Below are 26,349 nucleotides of genomic sequence, written 5' to 3' on the forward strand. Positions count from 1 at the left end.
TTTTAAAATATATGTAAGATTTAATAGATCAAAATTGAAAATTGAAAATTTGTGAAGCATTAGTATGAATAAAATAATAAGCCTAATCATAATCATAATACTTGATTAACTCAATAGTGTTAATTGAGCTTTCTACCGCATATTTTAAATATGTGAAAAGAAGAAAAGAGCATTTTTCTTTTTTGGTTCAAATATTTGTACCTGAATAAATCCAAAAAGATAGCTGTAGGTGAAATCGAACAATTACAAACAAACAAAAATCAAATAAAGATATAGCTACTCGTTTTGCGCGATGTATACAGCACAATATGGAGCATTTATCTAAATGAATAGTGACAAGTGTGTAGAACTAGGCAATAAATTTTGAAACACACAGAGCGCATAGATACAAAACAATTGTTCCCATAATGAGTTTGTTACTGCTATAAAAACAGTGACAGGATTTTATTTATATTTTTGCTTTGCCTACCTTTCTTTTTATTTATCATATAGTTTATACAAAATGTGAATCTTGGAGTAAGTGTGGACTGTGTTCCCTGTATGCTCTTTGTTTTTATAGGTAAATTTGGCAGTACGCTTTAAACCATACCGAATTAAACATCTGTCCGGCACGGACTATATCCCAAAGTGACATTGTTTCTGGACAAAAAGTACTTCTTGAACGACATCAATTTCTGTTAAAACTGCGATTCTTACTTTTTTTGGATTGCCACACAAGAAAAAAAATTACTTTTCTTTTTTGTAATTAACCAAAATAAATATAATTTCAAAATCAGCCGCTGCTATATTTATATTACCATTTGCTGATGTTGATGCTACAATTATACTGCTTATTGCTTATTGCCTATTGCTTATTGCTTATTGCTAATAATAATTTAAATATAAATATATATAAATATATATATATATAAATTTAGTTATATTTAAACAAAAAGCAAAGATCGCTTGAATAGTTTTCTAAAGGAAAGAAAGATCAAAATGTCTTATTACTGCTAATTTATTATTACCATTATTATTTTGCTGCTAGCATTATTATTAGTATGTAATATATATATATATATATATATAATATTTATAGTATAAATATCTTTTATGTATTTATTCATTTGTTTTAGACTTCGGAAATCAACCATAGGCCATAGCACAACAAGGCCTGTTTCTTGGCAGATGCGATCAGTAGATTCATGTGGCACTTCTCTTCAGGTCTAAAGGAGATTCCAATCGAATTCCAGTCCATGCGCTGAATGAGGTGTGGCTCATAGCAAACCTTTCGAATATATTCCTTGGTACGGGTATTCAAATACAACGCAATGTCGGGATAGTTGTAATCTTCTTTGGTGACACCATACAGTTTTTGTACATAAAACCAAATTGCATGTCTTAAAGGAGACGTATCAACAGCCCCGTCGGCTACTGGGTGGAAAATACTAACAAAGAAATGGAAAATCAGTCTTTTATTTCTTTATATTATCATTCTATTGTTTTGTTTACCTCCAGTCCGTGATACTCAGGGCCTCATTAAACTCATCGTCAAGATCATCGCCAATCCCTGGTAAAAAGTGGTTGACAAGGTCACACCCATGATCTTCCCAGCAGTATTCTCCCAGCATGAATTCTCCATATTGAGGGTGATTAGTTTTGAATTCCTCATGAGCAGGTTCATTGGGCTCTCCAGAGTCTGAGAATCGACTGAGATCTTCATATACCATGTTAGCTTGGTGAGAAGATTCCATATTGTTGGTCGTGATGGTCAAATTGGGCTTTACTATTTGGGAAGAAGAATTTTTTTTTTAAAAAAAAATAGGCTTTTGAATAGTAATAAGTTAAATAAACTATCTATCTATCTATGTACACACACACATACACACAGAATGAGAGTGAAACACAAGACATACATGTGTAAATACATGTATAAATATAACTTTGTGTTTCGCTCTCTATCTCTGTGTGTGTAAAAGGTGTGAAATTATATATGTATATATACTTATTAATATAATAATCATGATAATAATTATTAAAGATGTGTATATGGCAACGATAAAGACAATAATAAAGAGAAAAGGCATGATGATTTCTGAACTTACAAGATGGGGTAACTATAGGCAAGCTCTCCTGGAGCTCACCCATCTGTAGCTTCTCGAGACTCTCCTGGAGCTCTTCTTTCAGGGCAGTATCCTTGGTAGACTTGAGAAGGGATATAAGTTGATCTGTCCTGAGTCTGTCTTGCAAACTCTGTTCGTCTTCTTCATCTTTTTCATCTTCTGTATCTTTTCTTCTCTCGTCTTTCTCGTTTTTTTCCTCTGCGTCTTCTTCGGTGCCCGGAAGTGATGGGGACGAAGAATTCGATAGCGATCCATCATGCCAGCCAGTGGCAGAAGATGCAGCTCCGCGTGCCTCTCGCTCTTCCGAGTGGCCCAAAAGAGGCGGTGGTGGTGGACATCTCTGGTCCAATTCATGCTCTACTCCATCGAGCCGGACATGTCCCCGGGTCATATACCCTCCGCGCATATCTAGTTCCGGGGTAATTCCACAACCCATCACAAAGCTGCTCAATCCTAGAAATGTCGAGATAACCAGCATTGCTTGCACTAATTCGCCCTTGGACCACTGCTGTCCAAGCGAAGATCCCGATGGACTCATCCACTCTGCAAGATCCTCACTCTTTAGCCTCCATGGCTGCCGGGCCATCTTTTGCACCAGGCCCACAAGCTTCCTGAGCTTGAGTGGGCATGAACTAGTTCCATTTAGCCACAAAGGATCTCCTCCTGCCTGCAGGAAGTCCAATGTCAAAATAGATACCAAGTACTGGCACTGCTGCTCAGCAGCCGTCTGTTTATATATATAAATATATATATATATTACACCCATAAAAAACACACACACGTATGTATATACACCCACATAATAAAGAGATGAATAAATGAATAAAGGGAGAGAGGGAGAGAGAAATAGGATATTCAGTTAATGGCGTCATAAAATAAATAGTAAAATCAAAAGAAATAATAAAATTAATTAAATAAACAAATTGATTAATTTTTATTTTTATTTTGTTACGCACCATAATGCCCAGGTAACACTTCCATGTCCGGTGCAGTGGACCGATGGCTGACTTGACGGTCTTGGTGTACGTCACATTAAAGATTTCATAAAACGTTGGGAAAAAGACCATGAGCCGAAAGAGGTTTAGCAGACGGCCTTCGTCGACAAAGGTCTTGACCATCAGTTGGCGCACATATTCGTCCGCAGGTCTTCCGATCTCTTCGCCGTCCAGAGGTCGCTGTGCTCTGAACTGGGATCGTACAAAATCAAATGGCTCGTCCATCCCGTCCGACTCGGCCTCATGCGACCACGGTGAGAAAGATAGATTGGCTGGGCGCGGGTAACTGACGAGTGGATAGGAGCTCGTAGACTCGAGTGAAAAAAGGGCATCCAATCCAATAAATGACGACGGCGAAGGGTAACTGGCTCGAGGAGCTGGAATAAGTAGTGTATCCTTTTCCAAACCAAAAATAAATAAATAGAAAATATGTTAATGTCATATATTTTTTAAACTACTACCACTACCACCACTACTGCTACTGCTGCTGCTGCTGCTGCTGCTATTGTTGTTGTTACTTTTGCTGCTGCTGCTGCTGCTACTGCTGCTACATCTTATTATTATTATTATTATTTTAATTTTTAAGATGCCAATGAGTCAGTGTGTAGGTATGTAGGTATATGTCTGTGTTTGCTTGTTTTGTACACACGTTTGTAATTTGAAGAAATTCCTGGCATGCTTGTCGGACATCGCTAAAGGGACAGGTCAGGGAGAGTCGGAGCATGGTCAGCAAGAGGTACTGCAGTTGTTCGTCTGTACCTCCGTCGTCTTCTTCTTCTTTGCGCATCTCTTCACGGGTCTGGTCGGCTGTGGTATGTTCGACCGGCGATAGATCGGCCGCAAGAGGTGAAAATGGCGACCGAGCCACGCGCATAAAGGACTTTACGACTTGGATAATCTTCTCAAGTGCCTCTCGTCGTTCTCCAACCGATTCCACCTGAAGGTTCTTAAAAAGTGTAATTCGAAGGCGAGACGACTGTAACTGTCGTGCACGAGTATCTCGGGCTATTTATATGTGTATATACGTATTGTATTGTAGTTTAGTGTAGTGTATCGTATGGTGTGGTGTGGTGCGTATGTGGGTGCATGTGGGTACGTGCGTGTGGGTACATATTGTTAAAAGATAATTTATGTCAATATTAAATCGATTCATATATGTATATAAGTATATATATATTCTTTGCCCTGACTTGTTTATACTATTTAGGTCATTCTTATTGTGTTTTTGTTTGTTTTTTTTTAACCTTGTTCTTCTACGCCATGAGTGTCATGAGGTTGATCTTGGCTCATTGAGTGATCTGATCGTTGGTGAAAAAGTGACAGGTGAACAGAATAATAATAATAATAGTAGTAGTAATAGTAGGAGGAGGAGTAGCAAGAATATACAGTGGTAAAATATATAGATATAGATAACGATATAGATATAGATATAGATATAGATAAGTTTATATATATAATGTATAATGTATATATAAAAATGTATATAAAGTTTTGGCTTTTTTTTTTAATATAGAGGATATTGATAGAAGAGGAAGAAGAGGAAAAAAAAAGGTTTAGAATGAAAGACAGAAATACCCTTTTTTTATAGATTTTATAAGAGTGAATAAAAATTATTATTTTCCAAAATATATATTAAAATATAATATAAAATATTAATATAAAAGGAAGGGGGGGGTGTCTTTAGAAAAATAATAATATAATAATAAAAGGAGGAAGAATAAGAATAAGAATAAGAATAAGAAGAAGAAGGAAAGAAGGTGGGAAATCACAAAGTGCCATGAGAATGCTTCTACTTTATTAAAGTGCCGACTAAATAATGTACACACATCAACCCGAAAAAAGTAATGGTTTTTGCATATAATATAATTCCGCTTCAAACTCAATGTGCGCTCTCTGATAATAAAAATGTCATATTTAGTGATTAAATCTTAATCTGTTTGTCAGTTAAAGGGCACAGTCTATTGCTTATTGCTTATTGATTATATTTAATACTTTAAATTATACAAAGATGTATTTATCAAGACTTCTTTACTCATATATCCACATACATAAAGTATTACAACCATAATTCTAACTCTAATTCTTACTCTTACTCTTAAAATTAAAGAAGAATGAAACAATTATACAACTGGGTTCAATGTTGTACCACCCTATTTTTGAATACAAAATTCCTAGATGATCCTGACATTGGAAACATATATATATTCTGTAATATTGTCTTGTGTGGCTTAATGGCAAGATTTCTTCAGACTAAAAATGGTCCAGCACTATCATGATCCATACAAGCAAATAGACAAATAAACAAACTGATTTTGATTTTGATTTTATAGAAAAAAATCATAAACTTATATGAAAGTCAAGCTCATTACTTTTATAAAACTAAAAAGATAATAACCTTGTTTCCAATCTACATGTTGTACATACACACTTAAAATTTAAACCTTATTCCCATATTAAACAAACTGCTTTACCAAATGAACACTGGTTTGTATCTGTAAAGTAGTTGAATTATACTATAAGAGACATATAAAGAAATAAAGAAATAAATAACCTTCATCATCACTATTATCATCACATATATTTGTACATATATATATCTATTTGCATACATTTCATGGTCTAGTATAAATAAGGACCTGAGCTTAATTTTCTGTTTTTCACACACACACACACTCATATTCATATTTATTTTCTGCATTTTTTCTCTTGTGGGATTAAAGGTTTTATTTCTTTTGGAATTGGCGGAAATGAGTTTAGTGTATTAGAGACCTTATTTTATTTTTTTGCAATACTTGCAATTTATTTAGATTCTTAATTGAGTTAAGTCTGTAATCACACGCTATATTTTGTATTTATAATAACCATCTGTAAGCAGACTTGTAATTAGGAGACGTCTATTCATCAATACTCTGTTCTCTCTTTATATATATATACAAGTTTGAGATCAATATTAGTTCTATATAAAGTGGTGGCTAATATACGATAATTTATCTTGCATTATTATTAATAAAAAAAAAGTAATAAATCATTAATTTTCAATGTGTATACTAATGAATATAGTACTATAACCAAAAGCATATTTATCAAAAACAACAACAACAGGAAACTATAGATAAAATAAAGAAAAACGTATAAGGAATATTATTTACCGTAATGTTTAGAGTAATGTTTAAGGGAGGGGGTGGTAGTGTTTGAGGTGGTTCATATTTCAAAATAATGCACCTCATTTCGAGCGTGAATAGAAACAATGTACGTGAACAAACAGAAGGATTTTTAGATAAAATAAAGGCGAAGAAGAAGAAGAAATGGCGTATTAGTAAATAATATTTAAAGATATATATAAAGTCGTTCTTGCACGGTACTATATGTTATACCGTGCAAATCAAAGAAAAAGTGGTTAATATGTCTAAAATAAACTTAACTGCTAAATAAAACTTTTTGATTGTTTTCCGCTTTACTATGGCTGCCAATTTACATAGTTTGACGTGTTGAGATTAGTTCAAGTCACATATGGCAGACATATTCATAGAAAGGTTATTAGGGAATAAAAGAAGAGAAATTTCTGTTGGGTATATATTACATCTTGCACATGGTAGCTATACCAAGTTAAGCCAACTACAAGGTCAAACTAGTTTCTTTTAACTTTATTCTTATTATTATTTTTTAAAAGTTATTCCTTACAGATATAAATGTCTCACATTTCTAGTCTGCTATCTGACCCAACATAAAAAATACTTACATACAAAACACCTCAAAGGCACATCCGAATATCTCCCAGTGTTAATATAAAGACCGAAAACGGTATTAGCAGGAACATCGTACTTTACTTGCTGCTTCTGAACGCATACCTCTTGATAGTTCAAGAGAGAAAAAAATTACTCATTGTGCACAGACCACTCTTTATCCAAGTGGAAAAGGGACTGACAGACGTAGTTATTGATCTCAATCTCTGTTAAAACATCTCCTTTACTTCTTCTCTTTTCCCCACTACAAATCAATCCTAGCCATTTATATGTTTCAGTACTTGCTTTGTATTTCAATGTATTAACACGCCGTGTGATCTGGATCCCACAATAAGCTTCGACTCACTTGATACCTATCTTTGGATGACTTTGTGCCAGCTCACAAAAAAAAGTAAGTAAATAAATTAAATCAATGGTGACAATAATTGATGTTCCAGGTATGTTAGTATCTACAAGGCATGTAACCCCTTCAGTTGTTTAACTAAAATAAGAACCAGGGGTGGTGCTGACAATGGTGCTGACATTTGTTGTGGTTAAAAAGAGACTCATTGTGTTTTATTCTTCTTACTTTTACCCTGGTGTCATTTCCCTAGACTTTTCATCAACCAACCTGTTCCTTCTTCTCTAAAGCTGTGCCATGTTTTACAAGCCTAGTCTATATCAGCATTCTCAAGATACGACAGGAAAGAACAAACAAGAACTAGTCAAGAATTGTCTGTTTTATTCTAGAAGGGTTATAAAGCTGATCTTTCTAACCATACCTTGCCTAGATCGAAAAGAAAGAAGAAAAAGAGAAAATCTGGCACATGCGTAGATGACTGGTTAAATATATGTCCCAAGAATACTACTATTTACAGCGAAATCAAACAGGCGAAACCGGAATGTCTCTGACTTCAATATTGTAATATAAAGGATATACATTTGAACATAAAGCAGACATAGAACACGAGCAAAAGTAATTTATTGTCAAAAAAAAAACAAGCAAACAAACAAACAGAAGAATAGATAAATTTTATAGAGCACCTCATAGTACAAAATAGCTTTCTTTTATTAAAATCTTGCTGCCTATTAATAATCACGTTAAAATACTTATACATTAAACATATTTCCCGTAATGAAAGTAGATCTTGACGTCTGCTTAACCTCCCCACATTGTGCACCTGTCTATTATTTCTTCATATATATATATATATATATATGAATATTGCTGTTTTTGAGAAATGATACATGTAATGCATATACATATCCACGAGACTTGAAAATTCTATAATTTGGTATACTCTTTTTTTTCAGTATCCTTTGCCTGTGGCTAAACTTCATTACCAAAAAAAAAAAGAATTATGAAAGTAACACACACTCTATTTCCATATCCCCAAGGCCATCTTTTGCCCTGAGAACAAACAGTCACATGTTACTGCTAATAATTCAATCCCGATTTTTTTTTTAAAAAAAAAGAAGAAAGTCAAATTTACGCAGATTGAGAGCTAGTTATTTTTCTTCAAATTCACTCATCACCATGATCTCGGCAATTCAGTGGATCCGTAAGGGCGCTGCTCAACAGCACCCCGAGAAATACAACCTCGATGAGAAGGAGTATGAGAGAATTAGCCACCTTGCTGCAGAACAGCTCGAGGACGCTCAGAAAGATTTGAACGAGGCTCAAGGCATGTCTGTCGATGCTGCCCCTAAGAAGGCGTAAGTAGCACTTTTTCTATTTTATTGTTCTGCCTTTATTTTAGCCGAGAAAAACGACGAAAGAAAAGAATAGAATAAAGCATGACAAGTAACATAGTTCTTATATTGTTTTGACTTTGTGTGTATATGTGTTAAAGTGCTGTTGGTACTGGAAAGGACGATGACCTGTCAGAATACAACTTGGACTCTTATGATGCTGAAATCGAGGCCGACAAGAACAAGAGTATGTAAATCGCGTGTGTTATTTAATTAAAGTGAATCGAAATTATTATTATTTTTATAAAAAAAAACTAATGTATACCTTGCATTATCTTCAGAGGTCGGTATCTTCTCCAACATCAAGGACCTTGCCTACCACGCCAACGAGAGTGAGGACCCTTACATTACCCTCAAAAACAGTGTAGATGAGGCTGATGAACGTCAGGAACTCGAGGTTCTCCCCACCGACAATATGCTCTTGGCTGCCAAGACCGAAGATGATATTTCTCACTTGGAAATCTACGTTTTTGAAGAAAAGGAAGACAATCTCTACGTTCACCACGACATCATGCTGCCTTCTTTCCCTCTCTGCTTAGAATGGCTCGACTTCCACACTGGCCCCAAGGCTGGCAGAGAAACCACCGGAAACTATGTAGCCATCGGTACCTTTGAGCCCGATATTGAGATCTGGGATCTTGATACCGTTGACATCATGTTCCCTTCTGCTATTCTCGGTCACACCGACAAGACCAAGAAGAGAATGAAGAAGGTTAATGACAAGTATCACGTCGATGCTATTATGGATCTTTCATGGAACAAGAACCACAGGTAAAAAAAAACTACAACGAAAAAATGGGGATATCCAGGGGAATAAATTATATATATATATATATATATGAAATGTCAAATTGGTGGATTAACTAATTGTGTGAGTTTAACTTTATTAGAAACTTTATATTGTCTTCTTCCGCAGATACCACTGTGAAGCTGTGGGATTTGACTACATCTACTTGTGTCCAATCTTACAAGCACCACAAAGACAAGGTCCAGTCTGTGTCATGGCACCCTGTTGAGCCTACTGTCTTCTTGACCGGTTCATACGACAAGTCTGTGTGTGTATTGGATGCACGATCCCCTGGACAGCAGTCCAAATGGAAGCTCTCTAGCGATGTAGAGTCTCTCCGTTGGGATCCTCACAACCCTAGCAACTTCTATGTTGCTATGGAAGATGGTTTGATTCAATACTACGATGTCCGCAACGTAACAAATGGTGTCGGGAACAAGGCTCTCTTTACTCTCCAGGCTCACGATGGTGCCGTCAGTGCTTTGGATGTGAACCCCATTGTTCCCGGCTGCATTGCTACTGGTGGCACTGACAAGACCATCAAGGTCTGGAACACAACTGACAACAAGCCTAGCATGGTTACAAGCAGAAACTTTGAATTGGTAAGCTTAATAATGATAATCACACACAATAGAAATATATGATGGGTTTAACTAACAAATTGTGTGTGTGTGTGCGCTTTATTGATGATTTATAGGGCAAAATCTTTAGTGCACAGTTCTGTGTTGATTCACCATTCCAATTGGCCGTTGCAGGATCTAACGGCAAGCTTCACGTGTGGGATATGTCAACCAACGCTGGTGTAAGAAACGCTTTCCGTGGTATTACTGGTGCTGTTGCTGGTGTCGAACCCGTTGAAGAAAAGGCTCCTATTACACTTCCTGACGATGAAGAAGAAGAGAGTGATGATGAGGAGGATATCCCCATGAATGATGATGATTTAGATGATGAAGACGATGAGATGGACGAGGATCACGTATAAGACAAAAATCACATATACATATATATATATATATAATTATTATTATTTTTTCATCATTCTTTATTAACTTTTTTTTATTTTATTCTATCTTATTTTTTTTTTTTATTTCTTTCGCAAGCATTTTATAAACCTCTTTTTACTTTTAATGTTCTTACAAAAAATTCCCTTTTATATATATATATATATATTCTCTATATGCAGAGATTAATTCTCCAATACCACCTTCCATAAAAGGAAAGAGTAAGCAACACATACAACTTAAATGTGATTGGCTAGATTTTCTATAATTTTTCGAGATAGAAAAATTTCGGATGAGAATTTGGTACTCAGTTTCCAAAATGCAATTCGCAGCGTAGTCAAAATTAAATATAAATAAAGTAAAATAAAATTAATGTGTGTTTACGGGCCAAGGGACCCTTTTTTTTATGATTATTCAATTTTTGACTCATCGTACTTCCGAAGAAGGAAGAATAATTAGAATTAGAATAAGAAGAAGAATAAGAAGAACGAAAGAAAGAAAGAGAACTCTCATGCTTATAGGATGAGACGGGGTACTAAAGATGCATTTGGGCTTTTTTTTATATTTATTTTTCATATTCTTTAGCGAACATGCCGATGAGAGAACATGATATCTGGCGTGTCTTTTTTTTTTCTTGGTTTTCTTACCGATTATTAATTCACTAGTTTATTGGCTGTCTTGCTTACCTTTTTGCTCCAAATCAATACACAACAAGGACGGCAGATACCTTACCCCACGTAAATAAACAAACGAATATTTCTATATGATGCTTACTAACCAAGCAGATATTCTATTTTGATAATCTAATGTGTGTTGTGAAGAAAAGTAAAGAAATAGTGTTTGAATTGAAACTGTGTATATTTGATGGCGACCAAAATTCAAGTAATAAATTAACAACGAAATTATACAAATAGTCCACTACCATTATTATTATTACTACTACTTTTTGTTTATTTGTTTGTTTTTGGGTTCCATCTTTTTGCATGGATCTACAAAGTTCTTTGATTTGCTAGTGATTTGTACAACATGGTCAAGTCAGTTTTCCATGTTTTATTAATTAAATTGTAAAATAAAATAAAAATCGCCCTATTTTAATTCAATAATATTAAAACTATTATAGTATAAGCATCTTTTATATTGTTTGTGTGTTAAACTTTTCTTTATAGTAAGATATTTTATTTATGTATATATAAATGTTTTTTTTTCTCTTCTTCTCCGTCTGACTGTCTTTATGGTGTAATATATTATGTAAGGTTTACATGAAGGTAAGGAAGGAAAGGGCAAAGGGCAAAGGGCAAAGGTGTTTGTGTGCGCGTGTAGAAAAATGGATTTATAAATACAAAGGGGGTTGGCGGTGCTTTTTGTTTGTTCGTATAATTAACATTAGGATGACTTTTGCTTCAATTCTTCGTGCTTCACGGCCTTGGGCTCGTAGTAAGCAGGGTTATTAGGAAGATCAAGAACAGCACGGAGCTGGGCATCGGGCTGCTCCTTTCTGTTCTTCTTGTCGTCATCTCCGACATAGACCGAAATACCAGCTGAAGCCATCAAGACAGCAATGGTTACTGCCTGAGCATACATACGAGCCTGGACAATCTTTTGCTGTGTAGTCAAGAATCGGTTGGAGAAACTGAGACCGAGAGCACCAACCATAGACACAGCCCATGAAACACCTACACAGCACATTTACAAATGTTAATAATCCATGTTTATCTATTTTTCTCCTTTTTTACATGTTTATATCACTTCCTCTCTCCCAAGTTAAGCATAGTCTTAATATGTATATATATATATATATATATATATTAAAAAAAGCCTTTCCCAATCCAATAAACAGATAGATAACCAGAATAGTCCAATTACGTACCAATGACAGTCCAGCGGTTGTCGTTCAGGTAGTGGAGAACATGGTCAGTAGTAGACAATGGAGCAGCGTTGGGGTTCTGGCGTCTGTTCAGGCTAGTAAGCATTTCTTCGTCAGTGTATCCAAGAACTCTGTTTTCGTATGCACTGCTTGCACGATCGGCGGCAAAAAGATAACCAGCACTAGCGCCTGTGGTAAACAAACACACATACACAAAAAAAAACACACTTAATACCAACTTCTTGACCAACTTATACTTTTATAAAAAAAGTATATCCTTATAGATTCTGATCAAATTACCTGATACAGCCATGATGGACTGGAAGGGTCTGCTGAGTGCTCTGAACTCAGGAGAGCGACGGAAAGTCATGACAGTAGCTACAAGACCCAAACCGAGACCCAGGGCAGCACCCTTGAGACCGTTGTTGAAAGCAATTCTGTCGCATTCTTTTTCTTGGGCGGGGGAGAGTACTTTTCCAACCATGTTTAATAAATAATAGTAATAGTAATAACAATAAGAAGAAGAAGAAGAAAATTTAAAAAAATTTAAAAAGGATAGATGTAGTGAAATATTAAAATAAGAATATATACATAAAAAAGTATAGGTGGTTCGTATATATATATATAACGTTTAAACTCATTCCCGAGATTTTTATTGAATATCCTTTTGAACGTCAAATTTCGTGACTTGTTAAAAAAAAAGCTAATGGCATGATCCTTTTGTTGCATTCAAACTTTACCCCCCGCTTGTCACGTGGATTTTGAGCACCATCTTCATCACCGTTACGTGAGCCATGGAACATATCGATAATTGGTCCAGTTGTTTGGCTGCATGTTTGAATCAAATCGCTCGCCTTTTTCTTTTTCTTACATAAAAATCAACGTCATAGTGTTTCGACGTTCTTATTACTGAATTATTTGTACGATTCGAGTACAACAGAACCGTTCATATAAAAGCAACTGGTTCCTGGACTTGGTCACACGCTACATACAAACCAGTAAACAAACAAATAAACAAAACGCACAGTGTTTTGCGTTTGGAGATACACACTTAAGGCGGTCCAAATATTTTCATGACATTGCTTCTTGCAACCATGACCTTTTATCTGATATAATATTCTTCTGTAATTAAAAGCATTATAATCACTAATAAAAAAAAACAAAAGGGTATTGGCTTTATTCTATGAAATGTTATGTAAGTAAATATCTATAGATAGATAGATGTATATAAGGCATAAAAATGTTAGTCATAATTGTTTTTTCTTAAAGAAATCTTTATAACTTGGTCATACTTCATTTTAAACCAATTGCTCCTGAGATATATTGTCTATGCTTAACAATGCCCACTCATCATCTCTCAATGCTGTGGGAGGAGATTTCTATTTTTAAATCTCAGGATTGCTGGCATTGGTTAAAACCAGAGACCGGAAAAGAGAAAAGGAGAGGGCTTCCTTTCAACCAATTCAATTTCCTATGTTCTTATAACAATGCTTACGTTGGCACGGAATGGAGAGGGATAGAGAGGAAGCTTATTAAACATTACCAATAGGAAGAGAGGCGACTTGATCCGTATATCAATTACCTTGTTTTGTATGTGTATATGCTTTAATTCTGTAAAGAATACTTGTGTATATAAAAAAAAGAAGAATATCCTACAGAAACAAATAGTAATAAAGGCAATACTTGTGATACACTTATTGGACCTTTGATGCTAATTTCATTCTAGTCGAACCAACATATTGAATCCAAAATATTATAGCGGAAAGATTACGGTTTCTTCCTTTCAATATTCACCCGGACTTTTTCCTTTTTAATTTATTTATTTTTCAAAAATAAAATAACCATAAATTCATTTATTACATTAATAATTTAGATATATACATATACATATGCGTGTAAAGGTAGAAGTAGAGAACTTCTTTTAAAAAGAAGAAGTATATATATTATAGGCAATTAACCTTACTCTTCCATATCATTTCTCTTTTGTGCCTTTTTCGATCCCTAAAATAAAAATGCAAATATATATATATATATATAAAAAGTAAAAAAACGAATAAAGGATTTGGTTGTAAAAAGAAACCTTGTTTAAAAAGAAGAAGAAGCTGTTGTGCCATGCTTACACATCCAAATCTTTCTTTCTTCGTCTTATGACGTCTACTTATAAATCTATCCCTTTGTCTTTATTCTAACTAGCCATTGTTAAATAAATTGACTGTTACTTACATAGTTCACATAATCCGGTGTCTCACAGGCCTTGTACTCATCTACCAGATCTCTCACAACTTCTCTAGAATCAGAAAACTCGTCTAGATCGTCTGAAAAGATGGCATCTTTACGATATGACTCCAAGAATGCATTTCTTCTCATCAATCGATCAAATTGATCGCATGTACGTTGCAATAGCTACTCTCAAACAGGATCAATAAAAAGAAAAAGAAAAAGTTCAGGAATACAAATAATAATAATAAAACCCAAAAGGCTGCACTTACAGAAGTAATACCAGTATGATTGGCCAGCATTAATCCGCTCACACGATGTGGGGTTTGGATATAAGGTGATTTTTTAGACAGAGCCACTTGAATACTTGCTGGTCCCCATGGAATAAAAGGAGCAATCCTACTATCCCGAATGCGCAAGAGAGATTTGTGAACCTACAAAAGAAATAATAAATAAGCAAAGAAAACTTTTTGTTAAAAAACAACACACCCATACAAACTACAGGTACATTAATTACACTGCACCATAATAGAATACATACATCAGTTGGATCAGCTTCACCTTGAATAATATTGAGTACTGAGATATAGCAACTGGTTTTTGATGGTACTGTAGAAACCATTCGATTCTTGGGTTGCAATAATCTTCGCATTACGTCCAGAACACTAGTTTTTCTTACTGACTGAGCCTATAATCATTTGATAGATAGATAGATAGATAGATAAATAAATAAATAAATAAATAAATAAATAAATAAACCAGACATAGACCAGTTTTCTTTTTCTTTTTCTTTTTACCTCTTCTACTTGCTCACTAGAAAATGGTGTGTATGCAGTAGTTAAGAAGTGACATCTTGGAGTAGGTATTAAAGAAGCAATCATTCCGACAAGATTGTTGTTCATGTAACCAGGATAACGCAGGGTTGTTGTACTAGCCGACATGACAGTAGATACCTTTTTATAAAAGTGTTTATTATTATTAAAAAAACGAGTTTTCCTGCAGATAATATCCGATCTACATTATATACACTTACCAATTGATTTGTTTGTTCAAAGGTTGGGTTCTTGATGTGTAGACTGTCAGTTGCAATACGTGCGAGAGCAGAATTATCCAAAACGATCTAACATAAAAAGACAATACACACAGCAACATTTGTTTGTTTGGTTATTTAGCACTGTGTAAATTAGTTGACACACATATGTGTATGCGTATATGTACTATTTGTATGTATATATATATCTAATTATATATTACCACACTGTCCGCATTGTGAACCAGGCGCTTTAATGTCAACATACTGTTGTATGGTTGAACAACCACATCAGATACTTCTTCGGCATTGGGGAAAACAGAGTATGTCTGGATCAACTTCTTGGGATATCTATCATTTAGACGTTCAAGTAAAAATGATCCAAGACCAGAGCCAGTACCACCTGCGATTGAGTGCAAGAACATGAATCCCTTTTATTGTGTATATATATATATATATTATGTTTGTATTTGTTAACATTGGTATATTGTATTGGATTTTTATCCCTTGAAATGCTATCGTCTATTTCTCTCCTTTCTTATTTTTCCTTTATATTCTTACCTCAAGAGAATCACTTCCATCTGCCTCTCTATCTACCATGTCAATGATATCCTCACTGACTGTCTCTCCCTGAGCATAACCGCTGGACCAAATGTTGCCTGCTCCTCCGCCATTTTTTGATACATAGATATTTTCTGGATTGTAAAGATTGGCAAATGCAGATTCACGAATGGTATTGATAACCTTTATTTGATAGAAAGATAGAGTAAATATATAGATATATAGATATAAATTGAATTATATGTGTATTATTCTTATTATTATTTTTATAAAAAAAAGCAATGCTTACTCTTGGCTCAAGATCGAGTAGAATCGCACGTGGAATGTAATGTTCATCGTCTGCCTAAATTCCATTACAATCGTCATTCTCAAGGCTACTCTTTTATATGTATATATATTTGTGTGTGTGTCTATCCTTATTTTCTATTTTACCTGATAGAAAAATACATCCTTTCGATCTCCTCCTTCTGTAGCAAACTTTTCTAAGGTACCGTCGCTACTGATTCCGTGTTCAGCACATAGTTGACGCCAGAATTCACTTCCAACTAAATTCAATACACATATACACAGATATACATGTACATATACAGGCATAGATATAGATGTAGATATAGATATATTTAATTCATTATTATTATTATTATTATTATTGATATAAGTATTAATGTTGAAATTGGCATTGACATTGACATTGACATTAATTTTAATACTAGCACTATTATATTTAATCAAGATCTGCTTTCTTTCTTTATCATTGTGTATGTATAATCTTCTTCTTCTTCTTCTTCTTCTGTTTCTTAAAATGGCTTCTGCTAATGTGGTATATTCGTTTAATGTGGATCTCACTTACTCTGATTGCCACATTGACCAGCTTGGAGAGTGATGATTTCGCGTGGCATTAGAGAATGGATAGATCAAGATCTTATCGGTTGTGAATAATGAAAAGAAGACAAAGAAGAAGAAGATAAAGAGAGGAAACAATGTACTTCTTGCAGGTTGCGCGTTTACAACTGACGTAATACAATAAGGATGTTGTGTAAGGAAAAAGTCACATCCTTTTTTTTAAAGATTTTATTTTAAATACAATACATAAAAGAGCTTGGTAGACAAAGAGTTTACAAGTACACATATGTGTGTGAGTATGTGTATTTGTGCACACTTCTTTAGCAAATAAGAGAGATATAAAGAGAAAGTAAATGGAATCAATGGTTTATATTCTAAGTTGGGATATTTATATGTTCATTTATTTTACAAAAGCAAAGAGAAAAAAAAATAAACATATTCAAGGTGTTGATGTCTTTCTTTCTTCCTCTTTCTCTATTACACTTCTTTTGTTATCACTTTCTTTTAAAAACCGGATATGTTGGAAAGGTGTATTTTTTTTGTCTTATCTTTCTTTCTTTCTTTCAATATACAAATATAGTATCTCCAAGGTCAAATTGATGATAATGATGATGATAGTGTTTGTGGTGATGTTGTTAATGATAATGTAGGCGATAGTGTTTTTGTTGTTGCTGCTGCTGTTGCCTAATGTTACTTAGACTGTCTTCTCGGTCAAGTTGTTCTGATAATCATGAAGACGGAGCAAGTTGCGTTCCAACATGGCAACAGTAACCTTGCCTACCGAGGGAACAAAGATAGAGGCACGAGTCTTGACGTCGTCCTCAAAGTTGGCAAATGAAGAAAAGTTAATTGCAATCACACCGTCTTTAAGGTAAGCAGTAGGCAGCTTGTACTTTGGGGTAGGAACACCTGTGATCACAACATCCGACTGGGACACGACTTCCTCGACGCTGAGATCGACATCCTCGACCTTGTGGGCAGAGAGCTTGATGCCTGTTCCACGGGTGAAGACCTGGATACCGTTCACATCAACCGAGAACACCTTTGCACCGTCGTTGGCCAACAAAGCAGCCAAAGGACGACCGACAATCTCACTTCTGTTTACAACGGTAATGGTACGACCATAAAGACGGTTGCCATAAGGCAAGACTGAGTTATAGACACCAATATACTCGAGAATCTGTGTAAATGTACAAAATAATTGACAGGTCAAAATCAAATGATTATAAACAAAGAAAAGAGAAGATGAATAGTTTACCTTTACAATAGCAAGTGGTGTGCATGGAATGATACACTTCATGGTTTCATTATCATCAACATAACGAATGTTGTGGTAAACATTGTAGACAAACTTGTGGCAAAGACCCTCGACGTCCTTAAGAGTACTGACACAGCTCTGGAGATAGAGATCCTACAAAAAATAACACCAATATTGTGTGTCAGAAACCAAAACAATTTTTTTAAGAAAAATCAAACGTATATAGATAAAGGTATATAATATTTGAGTGGTCTTACTTGTTTTCCACCATAGACTGGGTAGTAAATCATGATGCCATTGATAGACTTGTCTTCGTTTGCTTCTGTAATCTTCTCTTCCAAGTCGTTCTTGTCTACTTTGCGCAACTCAAACTCCACTCCAGTCTCAGCACAGGTCTTTGCTGTCCACTCGGCATACTTGCTTGCAGCAGGGTCCTCGTTTGCAAGGAAGCCAACAAGCTTAGGACGAATGTTTCTTTCCTTGATATCTTGCTTGATCTGATCTCTACATGATTAATGTGTTTAGTTTTATATATAGTATTATCCTTTTTTCTTTTAGCTATTAGTATAATTCTTATTAAATGAAATTAGTCAAAATTTAAATTTAAATTAAATTAAATTAAATTAAATTGATTGACTGATTGATTGATAAAGTTACCTAAACGAAGCAGACACACGCGAAGCCAAGATAGTTTTGCAAGAAGCAGGCATTATTGAATTGTGTATAAAGAATAGACAGGAACAAAGCGATTTAAAATGCAGAAGAAGAATATATTTATGTGTGTGTGTAATATATATATATTTTTTTATATAGTACTCGCACCTTTTTATTATATATATATATATAAAAGGAGATCATGACTGGTGGATGTGACTAAGACATGACTTGTTTGAGGGGAGATTCAGCAGTCAAAAGTACATCACTCATATTTTTATCTAAACTCCGTCTCATCCATCTTTGACACACCAAAAGAGTCTACTTTTTTTTTTTACATGTGTATTTTGTGTGTAAATATATATATATATATATTTGTATTTGTATTATATAATAGATATTCAAAAAGGGAAAGAGAAAGTAAAGAGGCTTTAGATTGATACTGAAGATAAAATGCTTTCTAATGCTGCCTTGTCAATTGGGTGTGCTACTGGACTTCTAGGAGGGGTTTTTGAATTGATGATCTGGAGAAGTTCGGTACGTTGAGCAAGACGTTTTGCCCGACGTTCATAACTGCCTTCAAACAAAGCATATTCAGCCTCTGCTTGAGGAATAGCCTTGGCTACCTTTACAGGTACATATGCATCATCGATAGCGGCTATATAACAAAGATTTTATTATTATTTTTTGAGATAATAAGTTTATAAGCACAAAATACATCTTGGTTTCTCATTATCATTATTATCAAATTTTGTGATTAACATACCAATAGTGAAGAATCCATCATTTGTGAATTTTCTTTCACCTGTCTTGAGATTCTCTAATTCAATTAGTTAATCATTTGAATGAATTAGTGTTGTACCGTATAAATAGAACATGCGTATATATGTGTACCTGATTCAACCGAGACATATACTTCCATAGAAGAATTATAAGAGCGAGAAACAATACCACGGATAGTCACCACATCACCCACACGGGTTGGAATAAGAAATGTCAAAGAATCAATGCTACATTAATGAACAATGATATTAGTCAAGTTATTTTTTTTATAGAAGGAATGATTAATGTATAATGTAGTATAGTCGTATTTATTTATGTAATTAACCTTGCTGTCAAGAGATATGCTCTTGCTAAGCGGTTCGCACTTGCTATGGCGCATATTTCCATCCATGCCATAATCTGACCGCCAAATGTGATACTCAATGTGTTGGCGTGCTGAGGCATAACCAGCTCTACTACTTCTGTAAAGGTCCTTTCCATTCTTCTTTCTTTTGGCTGGACCATCCTTGGATCAGACGAGAATCTCCGGTTTACTCTCTTGAGGGCACTGAGGGCTCTAGAGCGCAGGTCATGGCTTTCCGATTCTCCTTCTTTGTCTGCTTGGCTTTCATCGTCGCAATCGTTGTCGTGATGGTGGAGTTGGTTGAGAATGGGATGTGGTATGATTGGAGCATCGTCATCTGCATGTTCCTTGCGGCCCTGGGACCAGGCATGCATAAGTTCTCTGATGCCGGCATGACCAGGTAGTTTTCTCTCCAGGCGGGCCTTTCGACGTGTTTCGGCCATTTCGAACCGCTTCTTCTCCATGTCGGACAAGGGTACGATTGTCGGTACGTGTGTCGGATGGAATTCCGCGAGCTTTCGGCCGAGGAAGGTGCGTGGAGAGGGTCTTGGAGAGAGGGCAACAAATGTGAGATATGCATGGGCCACAAAGAAGCGTTCGCCAGTGAGAGGTGATTCTGCCTCGACCTTTACACCAACTTCCATAGATGTATTCCATGATTTGTTGACTGATGCTTGGATAGTGATCTTTTTTTTTTATAAATATACTAAAACTTTGTATTACTGTTTTTAATTGATTGAATGAATGTTTAACTTACAATATCTCCAACTTTTACAGGGTGTAGAAAGGCAACATCGTCTACAGATCGAGTAACCTAAAACAAGGATTAGATAATAAAAATTAATATACATATTTGTGGGGTGATTTTTGTGATCTTTGTGTATTGAACAATAGATACAAAATAGAGATACTTGCAGATGGAGAGGCAGAGTGACGCTTTGCTGCTAGACCGGCTGCGATATCAATCCAACCTAGGATTGTACCAGCATAAGCAAGACCCTTTAAAAGAAAAGAAAATAATGTACATGTGTTTGTTGTTTTATTAATAAATTATTATTTTAAAGAAACAGAAAAATGAGGAAGAGTAAAATACTTTGAGATTGGCATGGGCTGGAGAGATGATCTCGGTCATTGTGACCCTACTTTCGTACATTGGTTTCTCATTGACTCTGATGTTGCCTGCTTCTATGTAAGGGTCTGGTAGTATGAAGCGCAATAGGTTCTGGGAAATAAAGTAGACTATTTTTGCCCACAGAGCAACTATGTAGGCGTGTATCATTTCGATCTTTTGCGGCATTATTATTATTATTATTATTACTATTGTAACTTGCACTTGCACTTGCACTTTTACTTTCACTACCAAAGTATTGCTCTTATTCTTATTACTGTCAGTGCGAATATGCTTGTGTGCGCTTTGTGTGTACTTGGGTGTCTATATCTATATATCTATTTGTTGGATGTTCTAAGTAAATAGATAAATAGGTTTTCTTTCCTCTTTTTGTTTTTTTTTTTTTAAAAAAAAAAGGTCATATTATTATTATCATTTGTAATTTTATTTTTAAGCACTAGGAAATTATAAGTATGTCTATAAAAGGCAGAAAAGGCAAATGCATGCTGAGGTTTAATAACAATATTTCTCCCCCTCTACTTCTCTCTCTCTCTCTCTCTATCCATAGTGTGTGAGTGTGAGTGTGAGTGTGAGTGTGAGTGTAAATTTTCATGGTAAAAATAGATTATAAATAAATAAATAAACTAAAAATTCTTATTTGATTCCATTCCGCGGAAAGAACCTCACACATGGCAATCAGACCAAGCCCATTTCACAGGTGGTTAACAACTCCCCCTCACCTCCCACAACTAAAATCAAGGATTCTCCTTCCGCGGTTAGAATAATATATAGAAAATATATATAAAATAAATAAATAAATAAATTATATCAGAACTTTTATATCAATCACTTTTGTACCCTTTTTCTTCTTTCTTTACCATGTCTGATATCGCCCTCTTTGATCACAACCTTATCTCCCCAGAGGTTCAGGCCGCCCTTCCTCCTAACCACACCATCCGCGCCCTCCGTTCAGGCGATTATGAACGCGGTTTCCTTCAGGTTCTTGAAGTATTGACTGAAGTCGGCAACCACACCAAAGAAGAATGGCTTGGTTAGTTTAAAAACAAAACGATGGATAATATATTACTATAGCAACAGTAACTATAGAAACAGTAACATCAATAGATATACAAACTCTTAATTAACTTGACTTCTCCTTTTTACAATAGAACGATTTGATTATATCAAGAGACACAACCATGAATGTACGTATAGTTTCCTTGTCTTAGTCTACTTTATATATATATCTGTGTGGTTTCTTCAAAACAAACAAATCAATCGATCCATCAATCAATTACTTATTGTTCCTTTTTTTTATATATGTATATATTAGACTTTACTATTGTTATTACAGACGATGTGAAGGACCGCGTTGTCGCAGCTGGTACTGTGTTCGTAGAACGTAAATTTGTACACAAGAATGGTTTGGTTGGTCACATTGAGGATATTGCCGTCGATGCTAGTCAACAAGGAAAGAAACTTGGTCTGAGAATTATCCATGCCTTGATGCACATTGGCGCAAAGCGTGGTTGTTACAAAGGTAAACAATTGATGGTGTTGTTTTATCATAATACTCTTATAATAATAATAACAATAACATAATTATTATTTTGATTTTTAGTTATCCTTGATTGCTCTGCAAAGGTAAGAAGAAGTGGAAAAAAAAGGAGTTTATACTGGAATGGTCTTTATATGTATATATAGTGTCATTATTTACTGGGAGAGATGAGATGAACTAAAAGGCACTGTATATATTTTATAGAACATTCCTTTTTACGAAAAGTGTGGATTTACTCAAAAGGAGTACGAGATGGCCTGGTACGTCCCTGTCAAGAAGGCCAGCCTGTAAATATTTTGCACACAAACACAAGCACAAACATAATCACAAACACAAGCATACACGCGCACAAGCACAACAAATAAACAAACAAACAACAAAGAAGAAAGAAAGAAAGATGTATTTCTTCCCTGTACACAAAACTCGCACTTCTTCCCCTCCTTTTCTCTTTCTCTCTTTCAATCCTTCTTTCTTTAAATTGCATTTCCACGCCATTCAATATATCATATAACATATTTGTTTTCTTCTATCAAATATATATACAAAAAAAAATATTAAAGATATGGATTAAAGTCATGTATAAAGCAAACAAGCAAACAAGCAAACAAACAAAACCATGTGTATGAGTTACATAGATAGAAAGATACATATGTAGTATGTATAATTACTATGATTATTATTATTATTATCTCTATTTTAGACATGCCATTCAGCAGTAGCCAACATCTGAAAAATTCCTGGGTACGTGGTTATGTGGTTGTCATGGCCCCAGATAGTATCCATGTGCTCATAATCATCTATTCGTTCCACGTGCACAAGTTCAAGCATCGGAAGAAATATCGATGGGTCTGTGGATTTTCCAAGGTTTGCTTGTTTGTGATTCTTTTGCAATTTACGAACCAGTTTTTCACCATCGACAAGATAATCAGCCGTACCATAGAATACAGCCAAAGGAATCTTTTTGGAAACATTATGTTCCGAGCCTTTATCATATTCTTCTTCATATTGTTCCTCATGATGATAATGGCTTTGCTGCTGCTGTAATGAATCAGGTAAAAGTTGCAGTGGTGGTGATTGTAATGACATACTGTTGTCGGGGATGTGCAACAATAGCCCACGTTTTCCCCAACCATGCATCCAATCCAGAATGAGCTGTGAACTGACAGGGCGTGGAGTGAATTGAAAATATTTTGGCTTGCGACGAGAAATCCAGTTACTGTCCCACCAGGCAAACAAGTAAGAAAACATGCTGTAGGCCAAGAAACAGAATAATTTGGGATTACACAGTGCTTGGGAGAGATTCATGATTGGAAGAAAGCATCCGTTGCCTTTTATTAAATATACAAATAATAAAACATATTAGAGAGATTCAGTAGATATATATATGTATATGTATTTATTTACCAAATAATACAGTAAAAGCTTGGTCATCTAGATCGACCAAATATTTGAGAGGGTAGGATCTATTATGATAGACAAAATTATCATTAAGATTTTGTAGTTTGATTTTTGTATAAGAATAAACAACATATATATATTCTGGTGAAATTGTTCATTTAAATGTGTAGTTTACCTGACAAGATCGCCTGAATAAACAGCTGGGGCCAAGGCAATAAAACAACTGAGACAATCGGACATCTCTGGTTGTAAAGAGAGTGCAATAAATGCCTGGGCATTACCTTGAGAATGTCCAATGTAACCAACCTAATGATAAAGATAAAGTTATTTAACATCCAAGTGATCGTAATATTCACCTTAATCTCTCTATGTATTACTATGATTTACCTTTGGCTGGCCAGTTGTCTGCCTGACATAATTTACCATTCCAACACAATCGTAGATCCCGAGTTCTTTGAGACCCCAATTCCAGTATTCGGGATCCTTATGGGACATCGAAACATGATCCAGTCCACCCGTAGATCGATTATTACCTAGCCAGACATCATATCCTTGATCAACCAATGCAAATGCCAAGGATTGTTCTTCATTAAGTACAAATGCACCCGAGCATTGAAAGAGACCGTGAACAACTAAAACCGGTGGTTTGTCTATAGAATACAATTTGTCCATATTTAATATCATTATAGTTACTTGGAATTAAAGATGATTCTTGTTATTAATGTTGTGCAGAATGTTTTCTAACCACATACATACACCCCTTTCACTCTCCTTCCTTTGTTTCCTTTATCGTTTATTCCCCCCCTTTTTGTATTTATACTTTTTGATCTTAATTTCATTATTCTTATTCTTATTCTTATACTATTATTTAAAGAATTGTTATTATTTCTGTAGACTTATAAATATATACATTTAGTTACCTATTGGATTGACTCCTTTTTTGCTGACTCGATACATGGATAGAATATACCCGTCTTTTGTAACAACCTGGTGCAGAGTGCTGTCGTATCCCCACCTGGAGGCGTAATAGATCTCGTCAGGTATGATGTCTTCTTTTGGTTGATTTTCTTCTGGCTCATCATCGTCTATGGCCGATTCAACAAAGTAAGCTCTATGGATGGTCTTGTAGAGTGAGATGGTCAAGAGTACAAGAAGCAGTGGACAAGACAAGGCTAGCGACAGTGCTGTGCGAGACATGATGGCCAGTCTTTCTGTTGCTGATCTTTTTATACGTTTGTCATTTAATGATGAGTATGAATATGAATATGGCGAAGAGGGAGCCAAGGGTGATGTTGATAGTGGTGATGATGGCAGTAGTTTTTGATTTGACGGTTTGTCTTTTGATCCAATATTAGTTGTCCACATGCCTGAATCGGTTGTAATAGGTGTACGTTTATCAACAGTATCGATCAAACGATCTGTTGAGGAAGCTGCCCCAAGTGAGATAAATAGTGGATCTGGAGGCATTTTTTTTTAAAAAGAAAAATAAGAATGGAAGGAGGTATGTATAAGCTGTTTAATAAATCTAGGGAAGAAGGAAAGAAAGAAATACGAGAAAGAGAATTTAAAGAATTACAACAAAAAAGGACATTTTTTTTTGATAATCTTTAATTCTTTAATTATAATTATTTTTTGGCTTGTGATAGCCCATCGACGATGAAGTGTCGTACTTTGAATAAAAGATATATATATATTTGGATAGGTTGAGACTTTGTCGGATATGCATCTCAGTGATATACATACATATTTACATGTTTGTATATAATTGGATATCGCTGAATCGGATACCTTTATATTAGTGATCGTAAGAAAATAATAATGATTCAAAACATACAGAAAAACAATAAGGTCTGTGCAGAATTGACTTGATTTATTTTCTTGAGCCTCTTTTAAAAACAAAATATTTTATATTTTCTGGGGTACTCTATATGAAATCAAGACAATATTCACACCCATAAATGGTTGGTTTCTAAAAAAAAAAAGAAAAAAATCTAACAATTTGTTTATCCAAAACGATCCACATTAATTATATGTATATACATATATTCATGTCATTTAATTTCATTTATCTATTTTCTAATTCTTGGCAATTCAATTTGGTTCAATTTGGTTCAATTTGGTTCAATTTGGTTCAATTTGGTTCAATTTGGTTCAATTTCTGTAGGTAAAATTAGAAGAATATTATTTTAAATGTATTTATGTATAGTAGTATTGAAGAACTATAATCTATCTAGCTAACAATGACATCACATAATTGGTTAAATAAAAGATGGAAAAAAAAAAGTAGCATTAAAGAGCTCTACCAAAAATACAAGTCAATTTTTATCTATTTTAAAGTTCAGAAACCTCACAGAAATAGTGAAAGTGAAAGAC

The 26,349-nt window shown here is 34.8% G+C and overlaps 8 protein-coding genes across 8 annotated transcripts; 2 read left to right on the top strand and 6 right to left on the bottom strand.

Moving 5' to 3' along the window:
- Positions 1 to 968: 968 nt before the first annotated feature.
- Positions 969 to 4,591, bottom strand: PHYBLDRAFT_77374 (hypothetical protein). The gene is made up of 7 exons (XM_018443249.1): positions 4,342 to 4,591; positions 3,743 to 4,102; positions 3,616 to 3,650; positions 3,059 to 3,493; positions 2,085 to 2,829; positions 1,492 to 1,765; positions 969 to 1,427 (listed from the first exon to the last, which is right to left on the bottom strand). Exons 1-7 carry the CDS (start codon positions 4,385 to 4,387, stop codon positions 1,112 to 1,114), a joined length of 2,211 nt encoding a protein of 736 aa, XP_018286722.1. The 5' UTR covers positions 4,388 to 4,591; the 3' UTR covers positions 969 to 1,111.
- Positions 4,592 to 8,356: 3,765 nt separating this feature from the next.
- PHYBLDRAFT_150274 (hypothetical protein) lies at positions 8,357 to 10,340 on the top strand (the record flags this gene model as incomplete). The annotated part of the gene is made up of 5 exons (XM_018432440.1): positions 8,357 to 8,535; positions 8,673 to 8,758; positions 8,853 to 9,342; positions 9,462 to 9,960; positions 10,056 to 10,340. 5 exons carry the CDS (start codon positions 8,357 to 8,359, stop codon positions 10,338 to 10,340), a joined length of 1,539 nt encoding a protein of 512 aa, XP_018286723.1.
- Positions 10,341 to 11,502: 1,162 nt separating this feature from the next.
- On the bottom strand, positions 11,503 to 12,714 carry PHYBLDRAFT_188647 (hypothetical protein). Its single transcript, XM_018439542.1, has 3 exons — positions 12,524 to 12,714; positions 12,227 to 12,412; positions 11,503 to 12,032 (listed from the first exon to the last, which is right to left on the bottom strand). Exons 1-3 carry the CDS (start codon positions 12,705 to 12,707, stop codon positions 11,743 to 11,745), a joined length of 660 nt encoding a protein of 219 aa, XP_018286724.1. The 5' UTR covers positions 12,708 to 12,714; the 3' UTR covers positions 11,503 to 11,742.
- A 1,336-nt stretch (positions 12,715 to 14,050) lies between these two features.
- On the bottom strand, positions 14,051 to 17,011 carry PHYBLDRAFT_136269 (hypothetical protein). Its single transcript, XM_018429773.1, has 11 exons — positions 16,882 to 17,011; positions 16,464 to 16,576; positions 16,321 to 16,374; positions 16,032 to 16,214; positions 15,695 to 15,901; positions 15,474 to 15,560; positions 15,238 to 15,393; positions 14,982 to 15,128; positions 14,713 to 14,874; positions 14,447 to 14,626; positions 14,051 to 14,224 (listed from the first exon to the last, which is right to left on the bottom strand). The coding sequence occupies exons 1-11, from the start codon at positions 16,928 to 16,930 to the stop codon at positions 14,183 to 14,185; spliced, it is 1,380 nt and encodes a 459-aa protein (XP_018286725.1). The 5' UTR covers positions 16,931 to 17,011; the 3' UTR covers positions 14,051 to 14,182.
- A 54-nt stretch (positions 17,012 to 17,065) lies between these two features.
- PHYBLDRAFT_136272 (hypothetical protein) lies at positions 17,066 to 18,868 on the bottom strand. The gene is made up of 4 exons (XM_018429774.1): positions 18,790 to 18,868; positions 18,390 to 18,636; positions 18,133 to 18,285; positions 17,066 to 18,054 (listed from the first exon to the last, which is right to left on the bottom strand). Exons 1-4 carry the CDS (start codon positions 18,840 to 18,842, stop codon positions 17,569 to 17,571), a joined length of 939 nt encoding a protein of 312 aa, XP_018286726.1. The 5' UTR covers positions 18,843 to 18,868; the 3' UTR covers positions 17,066 to 17,568.
- A 273-nt stretch (positions 18,869 to 19,141) lies between these two features.
- Positions 19,142 to 21,365, bottom strand: PHYBLDRAFT_183162 (hypothetical protein). The gene is made up of 7 exons (XM_018438725.1): positions 21,006 to 21,365; positions 20,828 to 20,911; positions 20,670 to 20,726; positions 19,895 to 20,598; positions 19,681 to 19,796; positions 19,553 to 19,606; positions 19,142 to 19,444 (listed from the first exon to the last, which is right to left on the bottom strand). The coding sequence occupies exons 1-7, from the start codon at positions 21,207 to 21,209 to the stop codon at positions 19,218 to 19,220; spliced, it is 1,446 nt and encodes a 481-aa protein (XP_018286727.1). The 5' UTR covers positions 21,210 to 21,365; the 3' UTR covers positions 19,142 to 19,217.
- A 534-nt stretch (positions 21,366 to 21,899) lies between these two features.
- PHYBLDRAFT_117188 (hypothetical protein) lies at positions 21,900 to 22,869 on the top strand (the record flags this gene model as incomplete). Its single annotated transcript, XM_018428570.1, has 5 exons — positions 21,900 to 22,071; positions 22,190 to 22,234; positions 22,354 to 22,560; positions 22,642 to 22,664; positions 22,783 to 22,869. The coding sequence occupies 5 exons, from the start codon at positions 21,900 to 21,902 to the stop codon at positions 22,867 to 22,869; spliced, it is 534 nt and encodes a 177-aa protein (XP_018286728.1).
- Positions 22,870 to 23,274: 405 nt separating this feature from the next.
- Positions 23,275 to 25,443, bottom strand: PHYBLDRAFT_63404 (hypothetical protein; the record flags this gene model as incomplete). The annotated part of the gene is made up of 5 exons (XM_018441116.1): positions 23,275 to 23,906; positions 23,983 to 24,041; positions 24,152 to 24,282; positions 24,364 to 24,626; positions 24,897 to 25,443. 5 exons carry the CDS (start codon positions 25,441 to 25,443, stop codon positions 23,275 to 23,277), a joined length of 1,632 nt encoding a protein of 543 aa, XP_018286729.1.
- Positions 25,444 to 26,349: the final 906 nt, after the last annotated feature.

Source organism: Phycomyces blakesleeanus (assembly GCF_001638985.1).
Source record: "Phycomyces blakesleeanus NRRL 1555(-) unplaced genomic scaffold PHYBLscaffold_24, whole genome shotgun sequence".
In the NCBI taxonomy this organism is placed as follows: domain Eukaryota; kingdom Fungi; phylum Mucoromycota; class Mucoromycetes; order Mucorales; family Phycomycetaceae; genus Phycomyces; species Phycomyces blakesleeanus.

What these genes read in the sequence shown, in the direction of transcription:
- PHYBLDRAFT_136272 (XM_018429774.1), bottom strand. Translation starts at nt 18,842, where the DNA reads ATGCCTGCTTCTTGCAAAACTATCTTGGCTTCGCGTGTGTCTGCTTCG. An exon ending in CGTGTGTCTGCTTCGTTTAG is followed by an intron (nt 18,637 to 18,789) that starts GTAACTTTATCA and finishes TTAATCATGTAG; the next exon opens with AGATCAGATCAAGCAAGATA. An exon ending in CACCACTTGCTATTGTAAAG is followed by an intron (nt 18,055 to 18,132) that starts GTAAACTATTCA and finishes ACATTTACACAG; the next exon opens with ATTCTCGAGTATATTGGTGT.
- PHYBLDRAFT_77374 (XM_018443249.1), bottom strand. Translation starts at nt 4,387, where the DNA reads ATGAGCCAAGATCAACCTCATGACACTCATGGCGTAGAAGAACAAG. An exon ending in CAGCAGCAGCAGCAGCAAAA is followed by an intron (nt 3,494 to 3,615) that starts GTAACAACAACA and finishes GGTTTGGAAAAG; the next exon opens with GATACACTACTTATTCCAGC. An exon ending in CTGAGTATCACGGACTGGAG is followed by an intron (nt 1,428 to 1,491) that starts GTAAACAAAACA and finishes TTTCTTTGTTAG; the next exon opens with TATTTTCCACCCAGTAGCCG.
- PHYBLDRAFT_183162 (XM_018438725.1), bottom strand. Translation starts at nt 21,209, where the DNA reads ATGCCGCAAAAGATCGAAATGATACACGCCTACATAGTTGCTCTGTGG. An exon ending in GTCACTCTGCCTCTCCATCT is followed by an intron (nt 20,727 to 20,827) that starts GCAAGTATCTCT and finishes TCCTTGTTTTAG; the next exon opens with GTTACTCGATCTGTAGACGA. An exon ending in CTGTAAAAGTTGGAGATATT is followed by an intron (nt 20,599 to 20,669) that starts GTAAGTTAAACA and finishes TAAAAAAAAAAG; the next exon opens with ATCACTATCCAAGCATCAGT.
- PHYBLDRAFT_188647 (XM_018439542.1), bottom strand. Translation starts at nt 12,707, where the DNA reads ATGGTTGGAAAAGTACTCTCCCCCGCCCAAGAAAAAGAATGCGACAGA. An exon ending in GTCCATCATGGCTGTATCAG is followed by an intron (nt 12,413 to 12,523) that starts GTAATTTGATCA and finishes TGTTTACCACAG; the next exon opens with GCGCTAGTGCTGGTTATCTT. An exon ending in CAACCGCTGGACTGTCATTG is followed by an intron (nt 12,033 to 12,226) that starts GTACGTAATTGG and finishes TGTGCTGTGTAG; the next exon opens with GTGTTTCATGGGCTGTGTCT.
- PHYBLDRAFT_136269 (XM_018429773.1), bottom strand. Translation starts at nt 16,930, where the DNA reads ATGCCACGCGAAATCATCACTCTCCAAGCTGGTCAATGTGGCAATCAG. An exon ending in ATGGAAGTGATTCTCTTGAG is followed by an intron (nt 15,902 to 16,031) that starts GTAAGAATATAA and finishes ACACAATAAAAG; the next exon opens with GGATTCATGTTCTTGCACTC. An exon ending in ATCATACTGGTATTACTTCT is followed by an intron (nt 14,627 to 14,712) that starts GTAAGTGCAGCC and finishes GTTTGAGAGTAG; the next exon opens with CTATTGCAACGTACATGCGA.